At 41.5% G+C, this 24,320-nt stretch overlaps 1 protein-coding gene across 1 annotated transcript in view; it reads right to left on the bottom strand.

The window, feature by feature from the left end:
• The window catches only part of LOC109916764 (BICD family-like cargo adapter 1), a 28,402-nt gene extending 23,504 nt beyond the window's left edge, over positions 1-4,898 (bottom strand). The window contains exon 1 of the mRNA XM_020516500.2: positions 4,234-4,898. Coding sequence (XP_020372089.1) covers positions 4,234-4,461 — 228 coding nt within the window. The 5' untranslated portion in view covers positions 4,462-4,898. The remainder of the gene's footprint in view (positions 1-4,233) is intronic.
• Between the last annotated feature and the right edge of the window lie 19,422 nt (positions 4,899-24,320).

Genomic DNA, 24,320 nt, shown 5'->3' on the forward strand with positions numbered 1-24,320 from the left:
GCAATCTTTATCTTAATTTAATCCATCCACCTTGGCTCCATAAGCTTTATCATTTTCGTTGGCCAAGAGCACATCAATCACAGATTTTAAAACTTTGAGTTAGCATCTACCACTTTTGGCGAGAGTGAATTCAATACTTTCCATAATTTATGGCAAAAAAACTTATCTTCTGAATAGTCTGATACTGCGTTTGATGTTATTTTGTACTAGACGGTGTGGACTTGTTGGGCTGAATGGCCTGTTTCCACACTGTAGAGATTCCATAAAAAATAAACAGACACCCCACCAGCAGGAAAGATTTCCCTCTGTCTACCCTAACATACAAATCATCCCAAAATCCAGGCAATACAAACCTCTTACGTATTTGCTCCACATGATCTAATTCTTGGAAATCAGGTAATGCTCCGTAGTCTTCCAAATCAACTTTTATAAAAGGCGATTTATTACAATCAAGGAATTCCAGGAAAAGGAGAAGAAAAATAGCATTTATTACTTTGGTAAACTAATTCACATTTGCCAGGTTATGAAGGGAGTCAATAAAATTAATCTAGACAAGCAAGGAAGTGTTCCTATCTCAGCAACACAAGTTAGAATTGAACAAGTTAGGAATAAGAAGATTGAATACATTAAGGGTAAAATTTATGCAAGACATTAGAAGGAAATAGTGTTACAAGGCTTTTGTCTTAGATATTCTTTTGGATACAGGACGTGCCATGGCTCGAGCTTCATTAGTTTACTCAAACTCCACAATATCTTACTAGAATATAGTGAGATCAAAGGGTACATTGCTGGTATCAACTAATTTTATATTTACGTCTTTTGATGTGTCTCTCCAATCTTTTAGTAGGTGTGCCAAAGAACTACTTGCTAGGAAGATGTCACATACAAAAGGCTAAGGTATGTTGTTTTACAGCAAGTGGAAATACAGAACCACAGTTATGATCAGATTCATTTCATTCAGACAGAGCAATTTGTATTGCATAATAATACAAAGAAGATATATGCTGCCCTTCCCTGTACCACTACGTCATCTAACCTCACTGACCCTAAACTATTCTCCATTTTCCTTCTCAACTAGGTCAAAATTTGTCCATAACTTTCTGTTTAAAAGCTGACTGACATTACTGCCCATGCTGGACCTCACTGATACACCGCTGTCCTTTTCCTCTCTCTCTTCACTATTGGAAAGTACCAGAAAGAACCTGGGTGATATGTTTATCAATTGTCATTATATTTTTCCCAAGAGGGAAGGAAACATCAAAGGCTAGCTCATTAGCTACGTGTCTGTCTCATTTTATAAAATCTTGTCTGAACATAATTACTTTAAAGTTTCAAGTTAACTAAATTTGCTCCAAGTCCTTTGTAAAATAGATACTAAAACAAAGAGGCAAATTGATTTAAAAATCAATAGTTGGTCCGTAGAAAGTGAATAGGGTGATAGGATAGGTGGGAAAATAGTTTATATATATAAAAAGAAGGGGCTTTTTGGTCCTATGGCCTTCCACCTCCAAAACACTTGTGTTTGAACGTCTGCAAATTAGGCAAATAAATGGTTATTTGTTCTGACCCAAAATGTTAATTTTTGCTTTCTCTCCACAGATGCCAACAGACCTGCTGAGCTTTTCCAGCAATTTATTTTTGTTTCAGATTTCCAGCATCCACAATTCTTTCAGTTTTTTAAAAATTTAGTGTTGATATTGTCTTTGATTTTTTTGCTTCATTGAGGCTGCTTGTAGAATCCATCAGGCTGGATTGGACTTCATTATGATTCCTCAGGCCACCCAGCAACAAAAAACAATGGATAAAATATATTATGTAAGGGTATGAGGCTGAAGCAGGAGAATGGCACCTAGTCACGACGCTCATTTGAAGAGCCAGTGTAAATACAAGAGACTGAATGGCCACTTTCTGTGTCATCAGACTTGTGTAACTCTTATGGTGACACAGTCTGGACATGTCCATCCTCGGATATTCCCCATCCCAGGAAGAGAAGCAGTCCAGCTTCTGTAACAGTGAGGAATTTGAAACCACGTGCATTGCATCTATCCACCTCCACCTCCTCCTCCAGCTACAGAGTCAAAATGAGCCACATCTGTACCAACGTTGTTGAACATGAAAGGGTGCACTCTAGTGCTGATGTGTCCGTGGGTATCATTTCCAGTTAATTTAGTACCACTGAAAATCACGTGTCCCGCTTATGATATCACCGAATCCCTACAGTGCGGAAATAGGCCATTCAGCCCAATAAGTCTGCCCCCACCCCTCCATACAGCATCCCCCCACCCTCACCATGGCTAATCCACCTAACCTACACACCCTTGGACACTGTGGGCAATATAGCCTAACCTCCACGTCTTTGGGCTGTGGGAGGAAACCCACACGGACACGGGGAGAACGTACAAACTCAACAGAGAGTCGCCCGAGGCTGGGATCAAACCCGGTACCTGGCGCTGTGAGGCAGCAGTGCTAACCACCGAGCCAAATCGTTGGTGAAGCTGCTAAAATTTCCGAAGTAGATGGTGGATTGCAGAAACTTCAAGCAGAATACGCTCAATTAGCAGAATCACTCTTGTCCCGGTGTTTTCTTCTTTTACTAGCTACACCAAGACTGGAGAGTTTGTTACGTATCTTTTCATTGTAGCCTTTAAAACAAAAGAGTTTTCAACAAATATTTATTCTAAGAGCCCGCGGAAACTAGCCACAAGGAAACTGACGGCGACTGTAATAATGTATGGAAGATGGCAGTATATTTAATTCACAGCTGCTCGTTTTTCTCCTCCACAGATCAACAACGAATATTATAGTTTGTATCTTCACATTGTGTTAATAAATTACTGACGGTATTTTGTTGATAGCTGGAGCGACATTTGGCCATTAACATAATGGAACAGAAAAACTTTTGTTAGGGATGGAGCTGACAGGGCTAACCAAGACAAGTAAGGAGCAAACTGGAGTTCTGAACCACCTGCATGACCACCGCCGTCTCACGAAATAGCTCACAAAAAATGTCAGCACAAAAAAATGTTTAAGCCAGCGTTTTACATAAAAAGCAAATTTTTAGAATTCACTAAAAAGAGATTAGAGATTAGAATTGCCAACTATTCCAAATGCATTTTTTTTAAAAAAAATGCAGATAACTTGCTAATGCCTTTCGTCACATCAAAACTCTCAGTGCCCAGTTTGCTCGTTAGAAATCCCGAAGCCTGTATGTGGGATAGAAAATAAATGTTTTCATGTCCTCTATTTTCCAAAGACAGTTTCATCAAGACTGTGACAAGTCTAACCAATTTAAGCCTCAGAGATGGAGAGAAACTGAAAATTTTAAATTAAATGGCAAATACTGGAGATGCAGACCAGATTTTCCCAGCCTCTGGGAATTAATTCTAGTTCAGACGAAGCGGTAACGCTTGGAATGGTGGAATAGCTAAGTGCAGAAGCAGGAGATCACGCGAGACACGGATGCACTGAACCAAATCCATACACTCTGAGCAAGATTCCATCCACACTAAATAAAATCCGAAAGGGACTGCGGATCCTGTAAATCAGGAACAAGAACAGAAATTGCTGGAAAAGCTCAGCAGTTCTGGCAGCAAGAATACATTAAAAAAAGTCAGAGTTAACGTTTCGGGTCGGGTTCGGAGTTCTGAGGCAGGGTCACAGGAGCCGGAACGTTAACTCGGGATTTTTTGCTTCATGCTGCCAGACCTGCTGAGCTTTTCCAGCAACTTCTGTTTTTGTTCCATCCACACTAACTTGGTCTGGGAGACTCACTGTGGATTTTCGGGAGATACTCGACAATTAAGCTGGTAGCCCTAGGTCTTCTTTACTACTCCATCCGCCATCCCGGTAACTGGAATCTGCACTCATTTCACCCCTTGGTGAGGACATTAATCACATTCAACGCAGCGGAGGTTAGTTCCGAGACCTACCGCCTTTTGGTCAATGAAAGTTCCCCAAAAGCTTCAAGTTAGTAGCAGGACGACCACCTCATACTGCACAATCATTCCAAACAAAAAAAAACTCTAATAATCATTGCTGGAAATGGAGAGGGGGCGCTCAGAGGCTGGTGTAACTCAGTTATAAAATAAGCTTCGATTTACTTTCGCCTGCCCCAGGACGTGGTAGATAATCTGGACGCAGAATTTACAGGGACCGTTGGGACAGTGAGGCTGGGTAGAGTGGTCGATACAGAGTGTGAGGTTTCCCCCCCTCCGGGGGGTGGGGGGCACTCACCTCCAGTTTCTGGCTGAACTGCCGGTGGATTTGCTCGTTCGCCTTTCTCAGCTCCTGGTTCTCCGAGAGCAGAGCCTTGCCCAGCTCGGCCGCTAGCTGCACTTCCTTTTCCCTCTGCCTGAGCAAGGACAGCAGCTCAGCCGGGACATCCCCGAGCCGCTCCCGAGCGAACGGGAACAAATCCTCCTCACGGGGGCTTTTCATCTCCAGGAGCCCTCCGCTAGACATACAGGGAGAAGAGTGGGGGGGTGGTCCCGAGGCCAGCAACAGCCCCTGCCTACCTGCCCGTCCTCAGCAAACACACTCCGCGGGACTGGGGAAGCCTTTGCCCACCACGATCGAATAGTCACTATTCTCCGCTAAATTGGCAGGAGAGTGTGGGCTGTTGGTACTCAGCTTCTGAGCTGTTTGGTTTTTATATATAGGGGAACCCGATGGAAATGAGCGTCTTCCCCAGAGGAGCCAGATGGTGGAATGAGAGACAAGACAGAATGAGAAGGACCAGATCAATTCAGGAGCTGCATCCAATCTCCGCGCCTTTCAATGGGAGTGCCGCGTCAGGAGCTAGTGACTGACAGACCCAGTGAGGCACTCGGCGCCCCAGGCAAGCCGCCAAGTCACCTGCAATGACACCACCACATACAACCTTTGAAAGGAACCGAGAGCGCTGGCACGCCCGGATAGCGTCTAAATAATAAAACAAAAATCAAATAACCGAGTCCTACAGCAGAGACGCTTTCATGTCCCAGGTCAAATCAGGCGTCAGAAAGAAAAACACATCTACTCCACAAGACAGCGGTCGGCATCCAATAACAAGTGGATTTGATCAGTTACAACCAAAAGTTAATGCCTGCCCCTCCACACCAATTCCCAACCTCCGCGCTTTCTGCTGGTGAAACGCGGATATATCTGTACATTTGACACCCAAGGCAACAGAAACAGAAGTTGTTGGAAAAGCTCAGCAGGTCTGGCAGCATCTGCGAAGGGGAAAAATCAGATTTAACGTTTCGGGTCCGGTGGCCCTTCCTCGGAAATGCAGAAGAGATTTGTCGGAATGATTCCGGGCTTGAGGGAATTTAGCTACGAGGTTAAATTGAACAATGAGCCGGTTTTCATTGGAATAAAGTGGAGATCTGTGTTGAGTGCACAAGAATATAAGATTTAGATGAAATTGACAAAGACAAGGCCTCTCTCCCCTTTCGTCCTTTAAAACCACTCATAATAATCTTATTGGCTTTATCTCTTCTTTGGGTCTGTAATACTGCAAGAGTGTTTGGAACTTTCTTTAGGTTTAAAGGCCTTGAGCTGAATTTTATGATCATTAGTGAAGCAAGAGCACCGACTATTGACTTCAAAGAAAGTTGCCCACAAGGATCTTGTAATCTCGCTAGTTTCAATTTTCCTTTGTCAATGTCAGTTTAAATATGGTGCAAAGTCTAGTGGATCACCGAGTGTAGAAGCAGTAATGTCATCAAACAAAAACAGAAAAGCCTGGAAAAATAAATCAATAAGTCTGACAGTATCTGTAGAGATAAAATAGTCACAGGAGCTGCAGAAGCTCCAGTTCTGAAATAGGGTCATTAGACCCTAAATGTTAACTCCGTTTTCCGTTCCACAGAAGCTGCCAGACCTGTTGAGTTTCTCCAACCATTTCTGAGTCAGATTTCCAGCCTCTGCAGATCTTCATTTTTTGTTCAATAATATCACCAAGTAAGATAAGTAGCCAATCATATCGAAGTATTCTCATAATTAGCAATCCAGGAAGTAAAAACATTTTGTCTTTCACTTTTAATTTAGTTTTTCAGATGACAAAATAAATGACCTAGGCATTGTTTGCTGTCATTACCTCACTGTAACCTACAATAACTTTGGGAATTTGGACATGAATTGAACAACCTGGAAATTCAAAGCTAGTGCAAATGTGTTGAATTTTATGGTTGTGAATTGGACAGGTCACCTCCTGATGCTTATCTAAGATAAAGGTCAATGACGTCCTGATGGCAATTCAATGTCATTCCACAAGACTCTGATAGTATAGAAAAGCAAGCAGGTAATATCAGGAGCCTGCTGCCAATTTGAAATAAAACAATTAATAAAGAATTTGTTAAAGAGGTATTGACTGCAAAACCCATTTCATCCTTTTGGTAGTCTCACAGGAAAAACATTGGGACTGATTAACACCAGGTGGGAAAGGATGGATTAAAATGGTTTCTAAGCAGGAAATGGCTGCAGGTAGAAGCTGCTGTTGATCCTGACAGTGGACTTTAGTGCTTCGCTATTGTTAGACTGACATTCCAAATAAGGGAATACTGAAAAAGAAGGGGCCCTAAAGACAGGGCTTTTCTGGAGAGTGAGCGTTCTCACAGAGACATTAGAGATTGCTGTTCCCATAGGAATTGTGCACTCTCAAGGAAGCAATGGGGAAATGAGACAGAGGAGGTCAACTGTCCAGAGAAAAGGGCACCATGTGATTCAGGCAGGTGAAGGACCTACTGCTTTTGCATGACTTCAGTATCTGCCATGTGCTCTGCTTTCTTCAATGAGTCTGCCACCAAGCATAGATTCTCCTGAAGATGCCATTGACCTGAAGACAGCCATTCCTTTAAATGAGTGTCCATGACTAAATCCCAGATCCGGGCCTAAGCCCTCTTCCACCAGACACCTCACTTGACTTGCCTGATTGGGTGTCAAGCTCTCCTCCACCGTGCAATGCTAATTCACTGGCTTCCTGCTAGGCCGGCTGACACTTGCTTTGCAGTTGTGCAATGAGCATTTCCACTCCAATGTTGTAGTTTCACTCTCAGTGAATCAAGGGCCGTAAGGGGTTGCTGGGAAAGTTACAGCAGAAAATCAACCATGAATATACTGAATGGTACAGAAGGCTCGATGGGCCTTATATAAGCAGGAATAGACTTTTTCTAATCTTCTTAAAAACCTTGGGGTAAGTTGCATGTTGTTGAAGGAGGAGATTTTTCCACATTATGTTAATATTATAACGCATGCTTAACAATTTTGCTTTCCTTGAAATGATGTTTATATTTGCAAACTTTCATAGTGTTTGAAAATTCTGCATAATTTAAGTCATTTCTTTCTTTTTAAAGTCTATTTGGTTTTAATTTTGCTTGTGTTTACTTTGCTTTCTGAAAAGTTTAAATTAGAAATGAAGGACTTTCAGTGCTTTAATTTGCTGATTTGTTGTGACTATTTTGGTTTGATTGGTAACCTTGTTGAAATCACTGCTGCTGTATTCCAAGGCTCTTCACAGTAGATTGAAACTGCCATGGAGAAAGGAGAAATTCCCCTCCCAGAGATTGCTAGTTCTTTGTGAGCAGTTTTCCTTCCAAGGTCACTGTTGAGAGCTCTTTTGTAGCCCAGCTGACCACAGAATTCTGGCCAATGATTGGTGCCATTAGTGAGAGATATGGGAGGATGGTTCCTCCTTTTGTTTCACTTTTTAAATAACGACAGTACTGTAGTTCAAGAAAAGGAATGCTTTAACGATTTGAACACTACCACTGTCAAGAACAGACACAGGACTGGTCTTCCTGTAGGTTTCAAAAAAACAGAATAAAAGTTTATTTTTAAACAGTAACTTAGGGACAATAAGGACTACAGATGCTGAAAGCCAGAGTCCATAGGTGTGAGGCTGAAAAAACACAGCAGGTCAGACAGCATCAGAAGAGCAGGAAAGTCAAAATTTCTGGCCGAAATCCTTCTCGGGACTGGGGAGGGGGAGAGGAACCCAGAAGTAAATAGAGGGAGGGGTTGGGGCTGCAGGGTAAAGGTTAAGAGAGATGGTGATAGATGGATCAGATAGGGAATTATTGTGATTGGTCTGTGGGAAAAGTGGAGCAGATGGGTAAGTAGGAAGATGGACAGGTTAGGTCAGGTCAGGAGGGGGAGGGCTGGGCATTGGATTGGGCTCGGGGCGGAGGGATTTTTGAAACCTGTGAGGTCAATGTCAAGGCCATTGGGATGTAAACTCCCAAGATGCTGTTCCTCCAGTTTATGTTTGGCCTCACTGTGACAGTGGAGGAGGCCAAGGATGGGCATGTGGTCAGGGGAGTGGGACGGGGATTTAAAATGGCTAGTAACTAGAAGGTCAGGTTGGTTGTTGCGTGTAGAACACAGATGCTCCACAAACGGTCCCTGATTCTGCGTTTGGTCATTCTGATATAGAGGAGACCACATCGGGAGAAACGGACGCAATGGATAAGTGCAAGTGAATCTCTGCTGGATCTGGAAGGATTGTTTTGCGCCTTGGACAGAGGTGAGGGGGGAGGTGTAGGGACAAGTGTTGCACCTCTTGTAGTTGCCGGGAATGGTACCAGGTATAGTAGAGGAATTGGTGGGGAGTGTAAAGCTGATAAGGAAGTCATGGAATGCATGGTCCATGCGGAAGGCGGACAGAGGTGGGGAAGGAAATATCTTTTTGGTGGTGGAAATGTTGGAGGAGGATGCTTTGAATCTGAAGGTTGGTGGAGGGGCACATGAGAACTAAGGGGACTTTATCGTTATTGCTGTTGGGAGGGAGGGTTTGAGGGCAGAAGTGTGGGACATGGAGGAGGTGTGGTTGAGAACATCCTTAATTACAGAGGAGGGAAATTACAGTCCCTAAAGTAGGAGAATATCTGGGATGTCCTGGAGTTGAACACCTCATCCTGGGAGTACATGTGGCAGAGGAATTGGGAGCATAGGATAGCATTCTTGCAGGAGGGTGGGTGAGAGGAGGTGTAGTCGAGGTAGTTGTGGAAATCAGTGGGTTTGAAATGGATGTCGGAGGTCAGTCCATTTCCAAGAGATGAAGACAGAGGTCCAGGAAGGGGAGGGAGGTGTCAGAAATAGTCCATCCTTTGCCTCCTCCACTGACGGAGTGAGGCCAAACGTAAACTGAAGGTACAACTTGGAAGCTTACAGCCCAATGGCCTTAATGTTGACTTTACCAGCTTCAAAACCCCTCCACTCCCAGCCCTATCCCATGTCCAGCCCTCTCCCTCCTGACATGACCAAAACCTGACCTACTCATCTATCCGCTCCACTCCTCCCATGGACCAATCACAATAACATCCTCCTTGCATTCACCTACCATCATCTCTCCTACCTGACCCCCAGTCCAACCACATCCCACCCCTCCCCCCCCCCTCCATTTATTCCTGGACTCCCCCCTCCCCTCCCTGGTGCTGAAGAAGGGTTTTGGCCTGAAGCGTGCACTTACCTGCTCCTTGGATGCTGTCTAACTTGCTGTGCTTTTCCAGCCTCACACCTACAGACTTATTTCTCAACGGTTGGATGTAATCATCACAGTGTGACTTGCACAACACACACAGAGAAAAGGTGATTCGAAAGAGAAAGATAGCATGCACTTTGCTGTTTAAGAAACCAACAAATCACCATATCACTTAGTTTCAAGAAGGAAACTGGAAATATTGCTGGCCTAATGGTTTATGTTCTGTTCACTAAAGAAAATGGATGGTGGAAGTTTCCACCAATGAACTCACTGAAGCTTACTCCTTAAAAAGTAAGTTTCTGGCCAGCTGGAGGTGTTGAACTGTAGTGAAGATACAACTATTCAGGTAGTCGTATAAATCTGGGATAGCTCCACTTCTCTGTCCATTACTGCATTTCTTTGTAGGATTCTCTCTTTGCTGGGGGATCTCTTTCTTTTGAGTCTTTCAGTCTCCTGGACTGACTGACAGCCTGAGTGCTGTATATTATGTTGGGTAATATAAGTCAAGCTCTATGTTAATAGTGTTATCATAAATGGTTTTCATAAAGTGGCCACATTCCCATTGTCCACACAAACGTACCCAGAGGACGATAGCACTGACACACAATAGGATTTGAAACTCAACCATTTGCACTTTGTGCTACAGCAGTTTTTCTTCACATTTTCTTTAGAATTTAATTTATGAACATAGACGTAAATAAACTTGAAGCAGGAAAAAGTGACTTGATCCTGTAAACTTGCTTCACCATTCAATAAAATCATAGCTGATCAGAGACTGTGGCTTCAAGTCTGCTCACATCCCACAGCCACAAGGTCTTTGTGACCATTATACCTCAGTTTCTGTAAATATTCAGGAACTACAGTACCTGTATACTCCACAGGAGCAATCTATTGCATTTTTACTGCATTCTTGGGAGAGTTCTCAAAGGTCATGTATACTTGAATGTTTTGTCAAGACGTGCAGGCTTCTTCCTGTCTTAAGCAGTTCCATGTATTTTTGTAGACAAGGAGGAAGGTCACCTGATCCTCTTTCATTCCATTGTGTTTCAAGGTAAATTGTCCACTTTCCATTCTACTTTTAAAAGTTGTGTTCATTTTTAAAATAAATTCATGCCTACAGTGATGTGGGTGTAACATTGCTATGATCAGATTTAAATAGGAGCTAAAATATCAATCTGAATAAACTTTAAAACCATTTAAAACAATTGTGGTCATCATTTATCATAATATTAAGCATGCATTCCACAAATAAAAGTTCCAGTGGTATTGAGGTATTTAGCAGTAATTATGACATTTGTACTGCATTAAAAATCAAATTACACCTCCAACTAACTTTTTCAATGATTTTACAGCATAAAAATGGAAGTTCATGTTGATTCATTAATTGCTCACTCAGGGGTGCAGACAGGGTTTGTTCCTCACTAGTGCAGGAGGAATAGGGAATCATTAACTAACTTCTGTGGTTTTCTTTCTGTATTCTGAATCTCCTTAGAATTTTACTCATGGTGTGCTTATAGAGAGATTTACTTTTCTAATCCCAGTGGAATCTACATGCTTTTAAAGCTGGATTTCTTCATATAATATTTAGTTTACCCCTTGCTAATTTTGAAGTATCAACATTTGATCTCTATTGCCTGAATGGGTGACTGCTTTGCAGGCGTGGTCTGTTTGTTGTGACTGCCTGATATTATCCTAAACATGTATGATGACGGGGAGGGAACCAGCATAGGTTCTACTTGCGATTATCATCTCATGACTATTGTACTGGTGCATATGTGGCTCTCGACAAAGTAGGAATCACGACTGACTCTGTTGCTTTTTTTAAAATAAAAACAACCAAAACACTCTGCCAGTTTTCCATGTGTAAACTTCAAAAGCTTGTGGAACTATATCCCAGTGAGGAAAGAAGGCAAGAAGAATGAAGAAGGAAAACATCTGCAGAGTATATCTGAAACTAAATATTGACAATATTAAGTTTCTGCTTTGCTTTGACCATAGTAAATAATCCTTATTTCTTGAGTTGGTTAACCTTGAAAGCTTTGCTGTTGATGCTTTTTCATATTTACTGTTGTCACCAAAATATACCCATACAGAAGTTTAAGTTAATGCATATATCTCACCGTTTCTGGCTGTTTTCAGTCTCCCAGTTCAACGTTTATTTGAATAATGCAAGTAGCAACTTCACAGAACAGAGACAGCAGTGGTATAAATGCTCAAAAAATTGAAGTAACTTCCAAGGAAAAGCTCCCTCTGCTGATGCAGCTCAGTTAGGATACAATATTGAAATCTCCATTAGAAAGAGGAGACACCACCATTGTTGCACTTTTGAATCTGGCTTTGTGGTATAGATGGCCCACTGAAAATAAATTGTACACATTTATGAGTGATTTGTTTTTGTATTGAGTAAATTAAACCATATGCTGTGGTGCATAAAGATTCAAGTGAACTGACAATAGGTTGCACAATTGGAGTGGCATGGTGGCTTAGTGGTTAGCACTTAGCACTGCTGCCTCACAGCACCAAGGACCCAGGTTTGATTCCAGCCTTGGGTGATTGTCTGTAGGGAGTTTGTATGTTCTCCCCATATCTGTGTGGGTTTCCACAGTCTGAAGATGTGTACATTAGGTGGATTGGCAATGCTAAATCATCTGCAGTGTTCAGGGATGTGTAGGTTATGTGCATTAGCTATGGGAAATATAGCGTTCAGGGGTTGGGCTGACAAGTCTGTCCCCACACTGTGGGGTTTCTATGATCATATCCTGATGCAACCCAGTATGTACTGCATCTTGAAACTGCCGCAGCAGTATCCCTAGAAAGATTCACATGGTGCAAAACTTTTGTTCCTAATCTTTGGGCACAGACTAGGTCTCCAAAAATTCAATAACCTCAAAATACCAGCAAGAGATTCGGACAACAGTTAAAAGAAGAAATAAAGAATAAGTCATGTATTGGAATGCAATTATGATGGCAGCTTTGTTACCAACGCACCAAAAGCTGCATTCAATACGTTTGTTAAAATAACGTGTAAAAGTTGCACTGAGCTCTACTCATTAGTCTTGTCACCCAATACATTTATGAAGAAACTGTGCATTGGCTCAAATGTCATTCTGAGAAACTGCTTTAGGTCGGGGCACCACACGAGTGCCTACTGTCCTTCACATTCTATGTTTGAGTGACTGGATATGTATGACTTCGCACAGGCAGGCACAATGGCACATGTTGTCCTCTAAATCTGAAGAAGTGTTATCCCTGACTCATCAACGCATGTAAAGCAGTTCCATCTGTTTACTTTTCATCATCATCATCAAGTTATCATGTATCAAGGGAAATGAGAATTGTGAAATAACATTCTTGATTCTTTGAAATTTAGGCGAGGCAGAGAATGGGAAACCGGTGGCAGTATCAATCACAAAACTAAAGAATATTCAAAAACGATGATGACATTTAAGAAGTCAGACACGGAATCAATTTAGTCAGAATTAAGAAGCAATCACACTATTGAGCATACATTTCAGCCCACCAAAATATGTGAAGAGGAGAGATAAACAAATACAGAGATATTACAGAAAGATACAACAGCTCTACAGCTGTGACAATGAAAGACTTCAATTATCTTAATAAAAGCAAACTACTGCAGATGCTGAAAACCTGAAATGAATAAAAAAAAAGCTACTGGAGAAATTCAGCAGATTTGAAGCATCTGTGGAGAAAGAGATAGTTAATGTTTCAAGTCCAGCACAAAACTTTTTGTATTTAGATTTCCAGAAGGTAGTCAATAAGGTGCAACTTCTGTTCTGTTTCTGTCTCCATAGATGCTGCCAGATCTGCTAAGTTTCAATTACTCTAATATAAACTAGCATAGTAACAATGTTGAGGGTAAAGAGCATGCTATGTGGGAGAATTCCTGAAACGTATACCAATGTTTCTTTGATCAAAGGTAGTTCCAGCTCAGTGAAAATGGAAACGGTGCAAGACATAACTCTAGGAAATGAAGTGGAGCAAGTGTGAAACAAATTATAAGGAGATGCGAAGAGGCTACAAGGTGGACTTGAAGTAGTTAAGTGAGTGGGCTATAACATGACGGATGGAATATAACATGAATAAGTGAGGTAGAAAATACGGAAAGACAAAATATTTCCTAAATGGTGAGAAATTGAGAAGTATAGGTATCCAAATTCTCCTTGTTGATGAGCAAGTACAAATTCAGGATCTTATTTATTTCAATCCAGTCACATCTTAATCCTCTAAACTCCAGCAGATACAAGCCCAAACTGTCCAACCTTTCCTCAGTAGAGAACATGCTCATTTCAGGTATCAGTCTGGTAGACCTTTTCTGAACTACCACCAACGTATTTACATCCTTTCTTATGTAAGATGACCAACAGAGTTAACAGTTTTTCAAATCTGGTCTCACCAGTTTCCTGCATAACTGAAGGATGACCTCCTCACTTTTGTATTCAATTCCTCTTGCAATAAATCATTGACAATTTTTTATTTATAGAGTCTCTACAGCGTGGAAACAGGCCATTCAGCCCAACAAGTCCACACCAACCCTCTGAAGAGAATCCCACCCAGACCCACCCCCTTACCCTATCCCTGCAACCCTGCATTTCCCATGGCTAATGTACCTAACCTACATATGCCTGAACACTATGGGTAAGTTCGCATGGCTAATCTATTTAACTTGCACATTTTTGGGCTGTGGGAGGAAACTGGAGTACCTGGAAGAAATCCATGCAGACACAGGGAGAACGTGCAAACAACACACAGACAGTCGCCCGAGGGTGGAATCAAATCTGGCTCCCTGGCATCATGAGGAAGCAGTGCTAACCACTGTTCCACCATGCTGTCCATTGTAAACAGTTGCGATCCCAGCACCAATTCCGGTGGTATACCACTTGTTATATCATGCCAACCTGAAAAACCCCATTTATATCTACTCTCTGATTCCTGTTAACCAGCCAGTCTTCCATTTATGCCAATATACTGCCCCTTATACCATGAGCTTTCATTTTCCACCTTAGATGTGACATCTTCAAAATGGATTCTGGAAATCTGAATACAATATATCCACCATTCCCTTTATCATCAATGTATGCTAACTGCAATAGATTTGTCAATTATGCTACCCCTTTCAGAAATGTATGTTGACTCTGCCTGGTTACGTTGAACTTATCCAAGTGACCTGCTACAATTTCTTCAATAATATTTTCTAACATTTTCTCTGTAGTTGGCTTGTAGTTTCTTATAGTCTCCCTCCCTTACATTTATTTAAAAATAAAGAGACTGAAGTTACAAACACAAGCGTAACTAAAATAACAGTGGGCACTCGATCTCTCTCTTGATCTGGTTACAATAGAGCAGCATGTTTCAAGTGATTTGACTCAATATGAAATTTAAGATCTTTATATCATTTTACAAGATGAAAATACCTATTGCATTTGGTTCATAAATTTTGTCACCTGTGCAAGCCAACTCTTCCAATATAGAGAGCAAGACATTAGCTTTGATATTTGGCACCATGTGGATTCCCACATCCTTATTTGGTGAAAAGTTCACCATTGAAATCATAAGCATTTAAAAATGATCTGGCACAAATCACTAATGAGTATATTGGCACATTTGCAGTAACTACTTGTCAAGATGGCAGGATAAGAATTGGTAGTGAATATAAGCCAGGTTTATGAGGATTACATGCTGAACAGACTACCCAACTCACACAAAGTCAAAGATAGTCCTCTTTACATATCCTTTAATTCTCTTGACTATGAGTTTGTAGATTTGAAGACGAAGGTCAAGATCTGTGATACTTTGGTTAGTACGGTATGAACAGTTACAATCAACATTAGCTGAAGATGACAAACTGTAAGGGTTACAAGGGACCATTATCCAGGAATAGCTTGTCAGAATTGAGATACATTAGAAGTTTTGTCCATTTTGCCAATGCAGGGAAAAACTTGGTACATCATGGGAAGTAATTTCCAAGGGCAACAAAGTCCTCATACCAAAAGCATTATGTCATGATAGAATGTCCATGTTACATCAGGGATACATAGGTATTGAAATCACAACCTGGCTAGCGTGTGAATCTGGGTACTAGCCAGGGATAAATCAGGATATGAAATGTCTTTTGAACGAGTGCGAGACATGCTATAAGTATCAATTCTAGAGGCAGAAGGAGCCTCTTCATCTACCTGATGTTCCATCTATCCTTAGACAAAGGCAGCAACAGACCTGTTCTGAGTGTATAGTAAAGATAATATCCTTGTGTGGGATCATTTCACTATATTTCCCATTGTCTGACAATTTAGCAACACACTTGTCCTTGGCCTGATCAGTGCTATTTTAATTTTATTTAGCATTTCTCAAGGGTAGTGTCTGACAATTCACCGGCAAACTATTTCAAGATGTATACTTAGTGGGCAATGACCCATATCACATTGCCATCAGACTATCCATGTTCAGACTGTCCAGCAGAAAATATGGAATGCACTATCCAATCAAGCAACAAAACAAGATTTTTGCATTGAATTGCTGCATTTTGTACAACACCAATGGAAGAAGGATTTCCATCTTCAACAGCATTTAAGCTTGAAGGCAAGTATGAATGATCTTGTCCAGCAATCACTTGCTTACCTATTACCGAGACACATGACATTGTCCCTCAAAGGCAGAGGCAAATGAGAGATGCACAATGAGTGAGCAGGGAAAGAACTATCAAAAATGTACTGGGTGGAGTGAGTAGAAATACAAATGCAAATACTCGGACACTGGCAGAGGTTTCTAGAATATGCAACCAGCCCTAACTATATGGAACCATTACTGATTATGGTGCTACATTGCAAAGGAACAGAAACTAGCTCAGGCCAAAGAACAACATATCAACCATGCATGGAGAGTGTTAGGATGAACACCCTGATGATGAATCTGTGGTAATATTCAGCGAGAACAATCAGAAGGAAGATAACCAAATTTTCAAACAAGTCAAAGCAGTAAACAAAGTATACCTCTTCATGTGAGTACACAATCACCAGATCAGGACCAGTTGTTAAACTTCCAAACTGTTGCACTGAAATTTGAAATGATAGTCCTGTAAATTCTGCTTTACCTGTGCAAGCTCTAAAAATATTTTATTTGAAATATAAACTGGAAAACGGAGGTTCGGATGCTGTGTTACAGAGAATAAACAAGTTGGGAATGTGTAATTCTAAACACAAACAAATCAGTTGTGATTTGACTTAATGATGGAGCAGGCTTAAGCTCATAGAATCCCTACAGTGTGGAAACAGGCCCTTTGGCCCAAAATGTCCACATCAACCCTCAGAACATCCCAACCAGAGCCATCGCCCTTTAACCCACCTAATCTGCACATCCCTGAACACTATGGGCAATTTAGCATGGCCAGTCCACCTAGCCTATACATCTTTGGACTGTGGGAGGAAACCGGAGCACCTGGACGAAACCCAGCAGACATGGGGAGAATGTGCAAACTCCACACAGGCAGTCGCCTGAGGATGGAATCGAACTCGAGTCCCTGGCGCTGTGAGGCAGCAGTGCTAACCACAGAGCCACCGTGCTACCCTAAGAATCTGAACTGTCTATTTCTGCTCCTATTTTATATAGGTTTCCCTCCATGCCACATCGTTCAGCTTTGAAAATAAGAAGTTGTTCAGTCATTGACTCTAGGTCAAAATCTTGGCACTCTACCTAAAAGTACTGCCGTCCTATGAACTTTAACAGTTCAAGATGGTTGCTCATTAGCACCTTTTCTGAGAGAAAAGATCTTGACTTGTCAGCAACACTCATATCCCATGAATGAGTAAAGGAAAATAAGAAAGAAAAGGTGGTGAGGAAAATTTTAGGAACAATAATCAGGAACAAATTAATTGGGACTTAGAAAAGTAATAGATAACAAATGAAGGTCAGCACAGATCTGTTAAACACAAGGTGTCTTTGAGCTATTTGATGATGCAATGGAGAGGAATGATAGCAGCAGTTGATGTTTACATTGATCATTTGCAAAAAAGGTGTTTGACAAATGACCACCTGGTGGCCTGGAAGCAAACGCAAGGTTTTTGGGAAAGAAAGGACAGTGGCAGCATGGATGCAAAGTTGACCATGGAACAGAGAGGAAGAAAATAGGTCAGAGATGATGAAATTTTCTTCAGACTGGATAGTGGCATTCTCACAGTGTTAGGACTACTGCTGTTTTTGATATACATTAATATTTGACATACACAACGTCATTTCAAAGTCTGTAGATGACACAAAACTTCAAAATGCAGCAAACAATGAAAAGGATAGTAGCAGATGTCAGAAGGGATAAACAAACTAGTGAAATGGGCAGACATATGGCGGATGTAATTTAATGCAGAGAGTGTGAAGTGATATATTTTGGTAGGAAGAGTGAAGAAAGGCAATATAAACAGACTTGTACAACCTTAAAGGGGATACTGGAGAGATAGGAGGGACAAGTTGGGGGCAGGTGCATTTCATGATCTTGATAGGCCGAGGGAGTTCATGTTCACAAACCTTGGCAGGATAAATTGAGAAGGCTGGCAAGAAAACATCTGGGGATCTATGGCTTTAATAACAGGTGAATAACATTCAAAAGTAAGTTGGTTATGTTCAACCTTTATAAAATATTCAAGTATTATGTTCAATATCCTGGGAGTTACCATTTACCACAAACTCAACTGGACTCGCTTTTAAATACAGTAATTAGAAGAGCAAGTCAGAGCCTAGGAATCCTGTAGTGAGTAAAGTACCTCCTGACTGCCTAACACCAGTCTACCATCTAAAAGGCACAAGTCAGGAGTAACACAAAAAAACTTGATGTCTTCCAGGACAAAACAGTCTGCTTGACTGGTATCACATCCACAAGTATTCAGTTACCCCACCACCAAAGCTGAGTAGCAGCATACTATCTGCAAGAAATTCTCCAGAGCTACTTAGACAACACCTTTCAAACCCAAAATCACAACAATCTGGAAGGGCAGCAGATGCATGGGAACACCACCATCTGCAAGTTTCCCTCCAAGCCACTCACCATCCTGCCTTGGAAATATGTCGCCATTCCTTCACTGTCGCTGGGTCAAATTCCTGGAACTTTCTCCCGAACAATATTGCAGTTCCACATATACCAAATGCACTGCAGCCATTCAAGAAGACAGCTCACCACCTTCTCAGGGACACCTAAGCTTGGCAGTAAATCCTGGCCCAGCCAACAGCACCCGCATCCCACAAATTCAAAAAAAACTTCTAGCCACCAAACTTTAGAAAGGCTGTCAAAGCCTTAGATATTCTGAGTCCAAACATTTTTTTATAGAACAGTAAAAGGAATGAAAGTTTTAATGTATGTAGAGAGATGAGAGGAGCTGGTGTTTTCTTAAAGATGGAAAGTTATGAGGAGATCCATGAGGTTCCAAATTATGAATAGTTTTGTACAGTAAATAAGGAGAAACTGTTTCCATTGGCAGAAGGGTTGGTAACTGGAAGACACAAGTTTGAATTGATTGACAAAAGAATCAGAGGCACCATGAGGATTGTTTTCTTTAACTGTAGCAAGTTGTTGTGATCTGGAACGCACTATCTGAAAGAAGTTTGGAAGCAGATTGACTTTCCAAAAGGAATTGGTGAAATACTTGAAGGGAAAGGAATTATAATCTATGTGGATTGGAATTTATGGATCACTTTCAAATAACCTGGACAGGCTTGATGGGACAAAGTATTCTCTGCAAAGAGGTTATAATTTAAAATATTGCTCAAGCAATCCACCTAAATTAGATTAACTGGTATTTCAGCTCATTTGCATTTCGTGTGATGTTACTGTGTATAAAATGGTTGCTGTTTACTTACGCAACAGGAAATTGCACTTCAAAAATAATCCATTTGCTGTGAAGAGCTTCAAGAGAATATAAACATCACAAAGAATGCAAGTTCTTTAAGACCATTGTGAGAGATTGTAATGCAATTATAATGCTTCCTAACCTGTTGAACATTTTCACTTACATTAATCTCCAGTTGGGTCCAGTTTCGTAACTGTGGAAAAGCTGTCAGTTTGATTTATTTAAACCTTCCACCATGTCATAATACAGTGAATTCCTTGTGTGATTACATGACACTGAGAAATTAGCCTGAGTTTCAAGAGATCTGTAAAACATTCCCAGGAATGTCATATTCAGGTGAGCACTCAAATAGAATTGGAGAGCTGGAAATGTATTTTTTTTAATTTTTTCTTAAAAACACAAAATAGTAACCCGTTTTGAGCCTGTAAACATCTACGTGGCAACCAATATAGCCAATCATTGATAAAAACACCTACAAACAATCTGTTCAGCTGGGAAAGAAATAGAGAAACAGAAAATAGGTGCAGGAGTAGGCCATTCAATATGATTATGGCTCATCATGCACTCTCAGTATCCCATTGCCGCTTTGTCTCCATACCCCTTGATTCCTTCAGCCACAAGGGCCACATCCAGCCCCCTCTTGGATATATCTAATGAACCGGCCCCAACAGCTTCCTGTTGGAGAGAATTCTACAGATTCACAACTTTGAATGAAGAACTGTTTCCTCATCTCAGTCCTGAATGGCTTATCCCTTATTCTTAGACTGTGATGCCTGGTCCTGGACTTCCCCACTTCAGGAACATTCTTCCTGCATCTAGCCTGTCCAGTCCCATTAGGATTTTATGTGTTTCTATGAGATTCTGCGCACCCCCTCCCCCAATTCTTCGGAATTATAGCGAGTATAAGCCCAGTTGATCCAGTCTTTTCTCATATGTCACTCCTGCCATCCTGAGAATCAGTCTGGTGAACATTTGCTGGACTCCCTCAATAGCAAGAATTTTTTAAAAAATTATTCATTAACAGGATGAGGGCATCACTGGCTAGGCAGCACTTATTGCCCATCCTTAATTGCCCAGAGGGCAGTTCAGAGTCAACCACATTGCTGTGGGTCTGGAGTCACAAGTAGGCCAGACCAGGTAAGGATGGCAGTTTCCTTCCCTAAAGGAAATTAGTGAACCAGATGGGTTTTCCCAACAATCAACAATGGATTCATGGTCATCATTAGATTCTTAATTCCAGATGTTTTATTGAATTCAAATTCCACCATCTGCCATGGGGGGATTCAAACCCAGGTCCCTGGAATGTTATTTGGGTCTCTGGATTAACAGATGATACCACTAGGCCATCACCTCCCCCTACATCCTTCCTTAGACTAGGAGACCAAAACTGCACACAATACTCAAGGATCAACCTCACCTAGGCCCTGTATAAGTGCAGCAAGACATCCTTATTCCAATCCTCTCGCTATGAAGGCCAGCATGCCATTAGCCTTCCTCACCACCTGCTGCACTGGCATGCCAACCTTCAGCAACTATTCCACCATAACACCCAGGTCTCATTGCACCTCACCTTTTCCTAAACTGCTGCCATTCAGATAATAATCTGCCTTCCTGTTTTTGCAAACAAAGTGGATAACCTCACATTTAACCACATTATATTGCATTTGCCAAGCATTTGCCCACTCAGCCAGTCTGTCCAAGTCACCCTTCCGTGATCTGTGCTCTCCAGGTACTTGGGACAGTGTCTTAGGTTGAACCATCTTCAACTGCTTCAACGATCTTCTCTCCATCATAAGGTTAGTATGAGGACGTTTGCTGATGATTGCACAACTTCTCATATAATGAAGTAGTCCATGTCTAAATGAAGGAGGACCTGGACAATATCCAGACTTGATCTGACAAGTGGCGAGTGATATTTGTGCCACACAATTGCTAGGCAATGAAGAAAAGTCCAGTTCTGAAGAAGACATATCAGACTTAAAACATTAACTCTGTTTCTCTCTCCACAGGTGCTGCCAGACCCACTGAGTTTCTCGAATACTTTGTTTTCCTGCCAGGTAAAGACCATCTCCAATTAGAGACAGAGAGAATCTAACCATCATCCCTTGATTTTTAATGGCATTAACATTGTGAATCCCATCTATCAACATTATGGGTGCAATCATTAACTAGAAACTGAACTGGACTCCCGATTATAAATACTGTGGTTACAACAACAGATCAGAGGCTAGGAATCCTACAATAAGTAATTCAGCTCCTGACTCCCCAAAGCTTGTCCACCGGTACAAAGCACAAGTCAGGAATGTGATGAAATACTCTACACTGGCCTGGACGATTGCAGCTCCAACTACACGCAAGAAGTTTGACACTATTCAGGATAAATCATTGGTTCGATTAGTGCTACGTCCACAAACATTCACTTCCTTCATTGCTAATGCATAATAGTAGAGCTGTATACCATCTATAAGATGACCTGCATAGGGATAACTCCGTAGCACAGTGGTTAGCACTGCTACCTCACAGCTTCAGGGACCTGGATTTGATTCCTCCCTCTGGCGACTCTCTGTGTGAAGTTTGCATTTTCTCCCTGTGTCTGCATGGGTTTCCTCTGGGTATTCCGGTTTCGTCTCACCGGCTAAATTTGCCCATAGGATCCAGGGACCTGTAGGCTAGATGCATAAGCTATGGGAAATGCAGGGTTACGGGGATTGGGTGGGACGTTCTTCAGAGGGTCGGTGTGTACTTGATGGGCCAAATGGCCTGTTTACACACTGTAGGGATTCTAAATTCACCAAGGCTTTTGACTCAGCACCTTCCAAACGCATGACCAATATCACATAGAAGGCCAAGAGTAGCAAGCACATGGGAACACCACAGCCTGGAAGTTTCCCTCCATGCCGTTCACCATCCTGACTTGGAAACGTATCACCATTCTTCAACTGTCAATAGTCAAAATGCTAGAACTCCCTCCCTTACAGCACTGTGGGCATATCAATGCCAAATGAACTGCAGTGGTTCCAGAAGACAACTCATCACAATCTTCTCAACCACAATGGGCAATAAATGCTCGCCCACTAATGAGGCTCACATACCTGAATGAGTATACATAAGTATTAATCAGTATTATAATTTAGATTGTGGGTGTATGTTTATTACCCTGTTGAACATGGCTGCTCAGCCAAAAATGTTTGAGGGCCATTGGTTTTGGATATATATATTTAGTTTTAAGAAGAAGCAATCAAGCCATCTGAACTTAGTGAACTCAATTACAGTCAAACCACTTCTGTTGAGGGATTTAGTGGTGCAGTAGTGTCCCTACTGCTGGGCCAGGAGGTCTGGTTTAAATCCCACCAGCTCCAGAGATGTGTCATAACATCTCTAAACATGTTGATTAACAATTATCTTTAACCACCTTTGCTATTCACTTATTGATATTTGTTTCCCTGGTCCAGCACAATATTGAAGCATTCATGTTGTCATGATGATATAAAATCCAGATTTTTAATATTTAAATCTCATCAACTAACTTAAAATCTTTGGACTTTTGTTAGAAAGGAAACAATTTAAAATGAACGTGGACATTGTAAATGGCTGCCAATCACCTGACCTGAAAATAGCCAAACTCCATAAAAATTATTTAGGAATGTCTAAATAACATGGCACCTATTGTTGCATGTAAATTAACAGAACTATCCACTGCCTTGAAACTGTCTTACACTACCCTGAAAAGACCATCTCAAAGGTACTTAGCTGGATTTTAAATACTTCATTTGGAATGTATGCCTCACAATGAGACCTTCAAATGTCTCCAGGGAGGTGATTTCTTGACCCCACAGGCATTGCTGGATCAAAGACCACCTCAAAACCCCATCATGCAAATAGAAGGATTGAAACTGTCCATTCATATCAAAGGATAACTGGTAAATTCTGACAACAGATCATCCAAATTCTTTGTTAAATATGGAAGGTCCGCATTGTGGGCTAAAGTCTGTTTTCATACGTCAAATTGCCCTTCCTGTGACACGCTGTGATTATAGGGTTGTGGTTTTGCTTCAGAAAACAGTAACACCAAGAAGATAGGTTCTTTTTAGAATTCTAGGTGCCCTCTCTCTCTCACTATATGATTCTCATGCTGGAACCCTATCTGTTACATGCTGGAATACATCACAGAGATAGAAAATTTTAAAATAAAAAGAACTTCAAGTGTCTTTTCCACTGGGAAAAGAACTGATTGCAGGTTAAATGACCATTTCTTGGAGAACAACTAGCTCAGGTGCATCCTCTTACAAAACATCAAGATCAGAATGTATAATTCATTCACTTTTGAACCAGAACACCTTCCTCTGTAAATTCTTCTGTTTGCTGGTATGTTAATGTATGCGTGTATGTTATGGAATTCAGGTTGTGCTTTACCTTTTTGGTAGCGTTTATACTTTATGTTCAAGCTAACGCCACAATACGTGCAGGAACAGGTCCCTTGGCCCTTTGAGCCTGCACCGACTTCCAGAACTCGTATCCCTCTATTCCCTTTTTATTCATGTGTTCGTCCAGGTGCTTCTTGAATGCCGCTATTGTGTCTTCTTCCACCACCTCCTCTGGCAGAGCGTTCCAGATGCTCACCACCCTTGTGTGAAAAGCTTGCCTTGCACATCCCTTTCAAACTCCCCTGCCAACTCCCCCACCTCAGCACCCTGAACCTGTATTCCCTCATAATTAACCCCTCCAACCTGGGAAAAAGCCTCATACTTTCGACTTATCCATGCCATTCACAATCTTATAAACTTCTGTCAAGTTGCCCCTCTATCCAACCTTTCTTCATAGCTAAAATCCCGTTCTGAGGACCCGAAACGTTAACTCTGTTTTTTAACTTCACAGACGCTGCCAGACCTGCTGAGCTTTTCCAGCAACTTGATCAAAGCATAGAGTATTAGAGTCATACAAACAGCAACATGATCTCCCAACTCCTGTACTCAAAGATCTGAGTAATGAAGGCAAATGTGCTAAATGTCTTA

Source organism: Rhincodon typus, chromosome 26 (genome assembly GCF_021869965.1).
Source record: "Rhincodon typus isolate 14 chromosome 26, sRhiTyp1.1, whole genome shotgun sequence".
NCBI classification, from domain to species: domain Eukaryota; kingdom Metazoa; phylum Chordata; class Chondrichthyes; order Orectolobiformes; family Rhincodontidae; genus Rhincodon; species Rhincodon typus.